This window comes from Cryptomeria japonica, chromosome 11 (assembly GCF_030272615.1).
Source record: "Cryptomeria japonica chromosome 11, Sugi_1.0, whole genome shotgun sequence".
Lineage (NCBI taxonomy): Eukaryota > Viridiplantae > Streptophyta > Pinopsida > Cupressales > Cupressaceae > Cryptomeria > Cryptomeria japonica.
In genome coordinates this window covers 591590540-591598960 of record NC_081415.1, presented here as the reverse complement: position 1 = coordinate 591598960, position 8421 = coordinate 591590540, and the positions used below count along the sequence as shown (strand labels likewise).

The 8421-nt window shown below is 32.8% G+C and overlaps 1 protein-coding gene across 1 annotated transcript; it reads right to left on the bottom strand.

Annotated features, from left to right (window-relative positions):
- Nucleotides 1-1846: 1846 nt before the first annotated feature.
- Nucleotides 1847-7321, bottom strand: LOC131076322 (protein TUNICAMYCIN INDUCED 1). Its single transcript, XM_058013452.2, has 3 exons — nt 7087-7321; nt 6510-6839; nt 1847-2903 (listed from the first exon to the last, which is right to left on the bottom strand). Exons 1-3 carry the CDS (start codon nt 7204-7206, stop codon nt 2091-2093), a joined length of 1263 nt encoding a protein of 420 aa, XP_057869435.2. The 5' UTR covers nt 7207-7321; the 3' UTR covers nt 1847-2090.
- Between the last annotated feature and the right edge of the window lie 1100 nt (nt 7322-8421).

Here is an 8421-nt window from a genome sequence, read left to right as displayed (position 1 = left end):
AGTAGAAAAATAATTGGTTAAATAATTTTGGTTACACTATTGTCAAGTATTAGTAAAATAAAATGAGTTTTAACCATTTAGACAAAAGGAGTTTAAAGGACAAATTACTATAATGGTATAATTTGATGATCATAATGGTGAAATTTGTATATTTATGCTATTTCTCATTTAGTTTTGAGCTTATTTTAGTAGGAAGTCTCACATGTAATTACATGTCAACAAATGATATGTTCTTTTTAAATTTGACTCATGACTTTGACCCTTGTACCTCTTCATTTTAGTCCTACTTATACGGATTCCCTTATATTTTTCATTTCTTTTCATATTACACCCAGGTTTTTACCCCCACTTCTATATACTTAAGTTCATTGCCTAAAGATTATCATTTCATTACATTGACTCATTTTCATGCTCAAGATGATTATGGGACACACATGAATGATACATAAATTCAAATTATTTAATTTAAATTCTTAAATTCCCACTCAAATTTTATTAGCATCATTTTTGTTCACATTATTGTATGGCATATTATCACGCTTTGGAACTTAAAGACATTTAATGTGCAATTAACTCACAAGAAGTTACAAGATGAAAAAATTGCTTGAACACAATTTGATTTATTAAAGAAAAAAATGAACCTCATCTACATATAGACCATTTAAATTTTGATGAATATAATCTTAATATTTTTCATTGTCATTATTTTGGTTATTCATAGGGGTTTCACCTAGGAGAATGTGTGTTCCATATCAAGTTTCCTCCAAGTCCCTAAACCACCTTAAAATATTTAGCTATTAAGAAAGTGAAGGCAAAAAAGAAAAATTGTTGTTTAAATGCATTTTATGTTCTAATGATGGGGAGTTTGGGGATGATCATAAACCTCACTTCATTTTGTTATCTTGAACATTTGTTATAATCATCATTATTAAATTTTGAATGTAATAAATTTTAAAATCGACATTTTCATTGTTAATATTCACTACAAAATTCAAATGTTTAATGCAATCATTGCAATGTATTTAATTACAATTTTAGTTTGAAGTTCAAAGTTTACCATTTAGTAGTTTTATTAGTGTCATATTTTCATTTGTAATTCTTACGCTTATTCTTTGTACATCTTTTTATAACTATTTTTCAAGTACTATTTGCATTTCTACATCACCTTCCCCTCCCTACCTCAAGCCATTCGAAAATTAAACCCATGATCCCCCATCCTCAAAAATTGTCCCTATTGTTAGAAAATACCATGGAACTATGTATTTAAATACAAAATATTCGAGATTTTTACAAAATTTGCACTACAACATTGGAGGGAAATTCACTCACGTACCATTTATGGTATGAATTCTTTTTTCCACATTTCCACACCTTGAGTATTGGAGCTTTTTCTTAAAATAATTTATTTTGGTTTATGTAGACTCTATTAGGAGCAAGAATTGGTTATGATTTTGCAATTATAATAAAAGAAGGGAATTCATTAGGAGATGGGTGGACAAGAAAGAAAGAATGAATGAGTTTTAATGACATCCACAAGACCATCAGTCAATTAGAATTAAAAACAATGGCTAAAAAGAAAAACAATAATAGAAATGAGCTTTAGAATTAAAAACAATGGCTAAAAAGAAAAACAATAATAGAAATGAGCTTAGGAAATTTTTAAGCCAAAACTTTTATTTTCTTCGGAGCATTAAGTTTCAGTCACTTCACACTCTGTTGTAATCCTTGAAAAAATTCAGGAACGCAAGTTTTTTTAAGGTTAATTTTGTAGCTGAGTTTCTTCCAGCCAAAGACGGATGGAAAAATGCCCAGTTCTTTTAAAACTGTGGAAAGTTTATCGAACAAGTAATTAATTCTTTAAAAAATTCAATATACGGTGAAAACATAAATTTCAGTACAATGGTAAACAGGCAAATGAAAAAATTCTCATTCAAGTGCTATTTTGCATCTGATTTGAGATAGGGTAAAACTTCTGGGGAGACCTTTAACAAGGCTTACTAGTATATTTTAAATTGAACACCAGATATGAGCATTCACGTTAAATACAGGAACATGTGGTATGCTCTTTAGGTAAGGCCTGCACTCTTCAATTACAAAGTAAAAGGAGAGACGGGAGGATACCCAAGAGGAATCTTCGAAAATGTGACATTTCCTGTCAAAGATCTAAATGAGGAAGATTCAATAATAGCAACTGGCTCAATCTGCTGCACTTTCAGTGGCAAAATCTTATCACCTTCAACCCTACCTGTCAGCTCAAACTGCAAGCGCACAACAGAGGACTTTGTTCTCCACTCCGGCCAAGTCTCCATATTAAATGTGTCGTTTCCAGCTTTCTTTTCTAGCTCAAATTGCACTTTGACAAAAGTTGCTGCTGCAGCTTGTGCCTTTAACAATTTAATTGTTCCTTTCTGTTGGGCATTGGGACCCAAGATTGCCCTCAGAAGTTCTTCAATGCCACGAAGTTTAGGATCAGAGCCATTAAGTGATGGTAGAGGCCACATCCACATATCATTTGGACCAAGTGAATTGGCATCAACCTCCAATGATACTGGAGTTTGCATCCCCTGCTCTTGGCGAGATCTCAATTCAACAGATCCAGGGGCTAGTCTCTTCACCTTCAACTTACTTGATGTTGAATCCGGCTCATTGATGGATGATGCAGCAAGTGAAGTTGGACCCACGATTCGCAGAGACACAGGTTTCTCTTGATTGCTTGAATCACGCCTTAACTTTGTGGCAAGTTCAATCAGATTGAGAGCAAGATTACCATCCTCAGTGGCGGTGCTAATCGGTAAAGGCAACTGGATGGGTTGTCTTAGGCTCAATTCTCTGGCACCTACAACAGTCACCACAGCTCCATCTGCTAACATTACTTTCTTCAATATCCCAGCTTCCACATCATGCTGCAAACAAGATTAGGTTATAATATCAGCATGTTTCCATCTAGGCAATATTGTATCACTTGGTACTCTTATCTCAGGTTAACAAACTTCCAATTGTATATAAAAAAGCATAACAAGAATGTAACATTTGTCACAGACAGAACAGGTAAAAGAGACATCAACATTAACGCAATAGATGAATGATAAAACCATTTACATTCAGACTGACGACCAATGTGGAATTCGATTTAAACAAAGAGCATATTGCTTCACCCATCTTATTATAAATTGGTAATATTTCTATATATTAATTTAAAAGATAATTCAATATTAATGTAATAAATGAATGATAAAACCATTTAAGCTCAAATTGACACCCACTGTAGAATTCAATTTTTTAAAAAGGGTATGTTGCTTCAGGTATCTTATTCTAAATTTATAAGAATTTGATATTGATGCTCTGCCAAAAAAGCAAGTGTTAGATCAAAAACCTGTGGTAGTATAACACACAAACAACAAGAAACAAGTGTTAAGGTTAGTGTTATTCAACCAAAGATCAACCTAAGCAGGCATATCAAAAGAGACACCAAGAACAAAGTAAAACATTTAACTACGAATGTAAATGCAAGAAGACATCTCCAAATGCCTTCTACCATACTATTGGCTCCTTCTCCTTTGTTTCTCTCCTCTCCAACTTCCAAACTAATGTAGCTCTCATCGACTTTTTGCACTATGGATGCTTATGGAGGTTTGAGATTGAAATATTTGCTCTAAATGTAAATAAAAAGTTAATACTATGCTATTGATACTAAAATGATTTATTTTAACCAAAATGACAATATATGAATTGATTATGGTAAAATGCTCTCTAAAATTCACTATAACTTAAATGCATACAAGTTTTCAGAATCTGGATTATGAAGAAATGGGCTCTATTTATAAAAAAAATGGAGCAATGGATGGTTGAGATTGAATAATCTCAATAAAGGTCAGGATTGAATGATTTGAGATCCATGTGAGGACTTTCAACCCAATCACAGGATGACAAGTGTCAATGTGAGATAGGTTGAGAGGAGAAGGAATAAACATTAAATGTTTGACATGACCTTGAGAGTTAAGGTCAAAGTTAGTTGAATGAATAAACTCTTTATTCAAAGAATAAAGCTTTTATCCAATGGATAAATTCTTGTGCAAAGACAAAAAGAATAACCATGGTCAAAGCAATAAATGCTTGAGGAGACACATGAGTGCAAGTTGACATAACCATAAATGGTTATGTAAGAACCATTAATGGTCATGTAAGAGCCAATAGTGGTTTTGGAAGACTTTGGAGGTTAAATTGTTGAACACACAAAGCATTAAATGTTTTTCAAAGACTTTGAAGTTTTTGAGAAGTGACTCCAAGTTGCTCAAGAATGTGACAATAATTCGGGGATGGATTAAACTAATTAGGAAGGGGTTAGAAGAATCTAGAAGGGGGTTTAGGCTAGCAAGTGGGTTTGGTGGGTGAGGGAAAATAGGATTTTATTTAAAATAAAAATTCATTTATTTCAATAAATGTGTGCAAGTTGCATTTGTAGGAAAATGCAAGTGGGGGGGATAAATGATTTAAATAAATGTTTTATTTAATTTATTTAAAAGAGGAATAGAGGATTAAATGAAATAAATATGATTTTTCATTTAATTGATTTGTGATTTTGGTTGAATTAATTAATTAAAATAAATTGAATAATTTATTTAATTAATAAGAGAATGTTTAAAAATAAATTAATTAAATATTAATTTAATTAACTAATGGCTTAGTGGATTTTTAATCAAATAAATAAGGAATATTCATTTAATTAAACTGGACAGATTTATGTGACTACAGATATATTAATTTAAAAGGTGATTTTGCAATAGTTTGAAGTGTCTGGTAGAGCCTATTGTTAGTTTAAACTGCATGAAACTTCATGAATTTTATAAGATGTGACAGAATCATAACAGTTACCAGAATTAGAGCAGCCAAAATGTGGGAGATGAGGGAAGACTTATACTGAGTGAGATCTAGCTGATCCAACTTTTACAGCTTCGTTACAATGACAATATATATAGTTTAAACCAGGAATGTAAAATATATTTATTTACTCTCACGAATAGGCAGCCAAGATGAATATTTGAAACACAAATTTTCCCGCAAAAAACAGAGTTTCAGTCATTCTCCTGTAAATTTGGAAGGGTTCTGAAAAATTACATGATCATGATTGGCAGGTGTCTAATTAAACTGTGACCAGGCAATCATCAAACCAAATTGGTGTATATGGATTTTGGAATACCATCAAATAAGTTGTGGACTAAACAGTTTCCCATGGTACAGCATCCCACAGGTGAAAAACTAGGAAGGGTGGTCCTTGCTCTGCATCCTAGCCACTTGAAAAATTTACGACATTGCTGCCATATTAATTCTTATACTTATAGATGAATGAAAAAATCCTTTTCATTCTCAACCATCAACCATGATAAAAAAACCATGGAATATCCAATACCATACTTATCGGGACATGTGGTTATCAGTGTACCCATCCGTGTGCTTACATTCCCTAGTTATAATGGTTTATAAATTCAATTCAGGAGAAATCATGTAAGGATTTCTTAGTTTCAATTCTCAAATTGTAAGAAAACTAAACAGCCATTTGAATTTTGATTTTACAATTATTTGCAAGTGTCTTGTGTAAACTCAGGGTTGTTTCAAGTTGAAAAGCTGTAGTTGGCCTTCCATATATTATCAAATAGCTCTTGCAGGAGGTCTGATTTGCAATAGGCTTGCTGTTTGGCTATAGCAAAGGTCCAAAAATTGGAGTAAGGAATCAAAAAGTAAGAGACATACCACGGCACAAATCAAAGCACATAGTATATAACCATAATCAAAGAACCTGACTAATAAATAGATCCTCAGTCACCATTTTGGGGGTTTCCCCGGTAGCCTTTCAGGCAGAAGGATTAAAAGTAAACTCTTGGATTCTAAGGGGCTATATTGTAATGGCATGGAGAACACCTGTAAGGTCGAGAAAAAGAAAATGTGATTTCCTGTTTCATTGAATACGTGGGGTAAATTGACTAAAAGTATAAAAAGTATTCTTACTGAAATCTTGCATTCCTACCAGAACAGACATACCTTTTTTGGAGGTTTGAAAACTCAATAGTGAGGTCGGACATTCAGAAACAAAAGAACAGACGCATACCAGGAGAACATGTTCCATTTTCATATAAAATGGAATCCTCATCATCACAACAAAAAAACGGGTTGTGAATAATCTCAATGGACATGTGATGAAGTTGTAATGCGCGAACACAAAGCATAGACCGAATGAGAGACATTCAAGCCTGATCAAAAGTTTCAAAATGATAAATGTAGCCCAAGATTACCACACAACATAAGGCAACCCAAGCTTATCCCACACAGCTATGATCCATATCCTCGCCCAACATTGACCAAGAAAAACAAACCCTTGAAAAAAAGAAGAGCATAACAAATTTCAGGGTACAAAATCTGAGATAGCAGATCCTCGTAATGGGTGTGAATGCTTCTCCTCTCTATACACACAAAAATCAAGCTTATAATATCTAGCTAAGAGATTGTGCACATACCGGTACGGAAAGGCGCATATGATCGGCATCATGAATCCACAATTCCAGTGGCCCTGCCAGCTGAAAGGGGGATAAAACCGGCGCAAATTGCTCTGCTTCTTTCATCAGCCCATTCTCAGGCTCTCCTCCTATTACTTCCGTAGATTCTTCGAGAAACTTCCATGATTTTACTTCTTCAGATAGCCTCAGAGGAATTACACCCTTCCCTATCTGAACATCAAACTCGTACAGCGTCGCGTGGCCAAACATCGGCTCAAGCTTATCTACATCCACGATCTTCACTTCCTCGGCGTTCCAGCCCATGGATCGTACGATTGAATCCGTCAATTCCTGCAGAAGAAAAATCAATTTAAATCCTATATACAGCAATCAAGTCGATTAAAACCCTAACTACATCAATCAAATCGATTGAAACCCTCTCTACAGCAGAGCCAAAAAAATAAAAATAAAATCTACAATATCAATCGGAAAAAAAAAAGATTGCTAAGCATATGATTTTAACAAAACCTTAAATCACCTAAACATTTTCATTTTAAGCAAAATCCTGAAATATGAGAAAGTGAAAGATGAAACATACAGAGACAGCGTTGGCAGTGGCGGAAGGGCTTATTGAAAATTGTTCCGATCGGCCGACAGAGAGAAAAATAAAGAGCATAATTCCAAGCACCTGTTGCCTCCATGGGCATCGAAAGGCCATCACGCCTATAACCAGGATATTCTTCAGGAAAAAAATAACAGGTAAACAGAATCTGCGATTCGAACCTGCGACCACAGAGGGAGAAGAGCCTAACAACTTATAATGCCAAAAAAAAAATAAGAGTAGGATTTTCGAAGTTTCTTATATTTGAAACGTGGCGTCATATAATAGGGTTCCACCAACCGGATGGAAGGAAATGATCTGGCGGTTATTTCCTATTGGTTTAAAAAATAGTGTTGATGACGTGGCAATAATGTCCGATTGGTGGACATTGACACTACAAATCTTACGATGATTTCTCTCTCCATTCTAACTTAAAAAAATGATTAGGATGATAATAATTATTATTATTGAATTAGTTTTATATGCACCTATCTGAAATATATGGTTTTATGTGATAATTTATTGGGATTTAATATTTCACAAAATAAATTCTTCAAATTTTAAGATGTCTATAAGTTAAAATAAGTGCATTCTTTCTTTTTATTGTAAGTTTGACATAATCTATTCATTAATCCGAGTTTTTTATTTTAGTTTTATTATCTCTTTTCAAAGATATTTTATATGTCATAGCATATTTTATAAGTTAATCAAAAGTGTTGATCCTTCTTACAACTTTCTTATGTGTTATAAGTTTCTCTTGAGCTAGTCTAATGGTGGAGAACTTGTACCATTGAAAGAGGGGTCACAAATTCAAATCTTATAGTGGGTTAGGATATGTAGTATAATTAGGGTAGTACTATATACTATAACTGGTCAATAGACCCTTCGTAATTTAGTGTCCCTTTGAAGATTATATGATATTATGTATTGGTTGTGTTGGTATTTTCATTCAAGACAAAAAAAAATTAGAATCAAATTAATCTATTCAACACATAATGTACTAAGTTCAAGAACAAGAACAAAAAGCATATGCTTTCTTACTCTTCTTTTCTCCCTTTGTTTTATAATTTCTTATCTCGTATTTAAGTTAGTTTACTTTTTTCTTATTTTTATTTTAGTTTACTTTTTTCTTATTTTTATTTTTATTTTCTAATAAATTTGTGTTAAAACTTACAAAGAGGCAAAGTGATAACTTTATGTATAGAAAAGGTAGAAAAAGCAAAATGTTTGTTTAACTTTCATTCCTTATAATTCTAATTTTGAAAGTTCATATGAAGTTACAAAGTTTTGATTTATCTTTTCTTTCAAATTAATATTGAAATTAATATATTA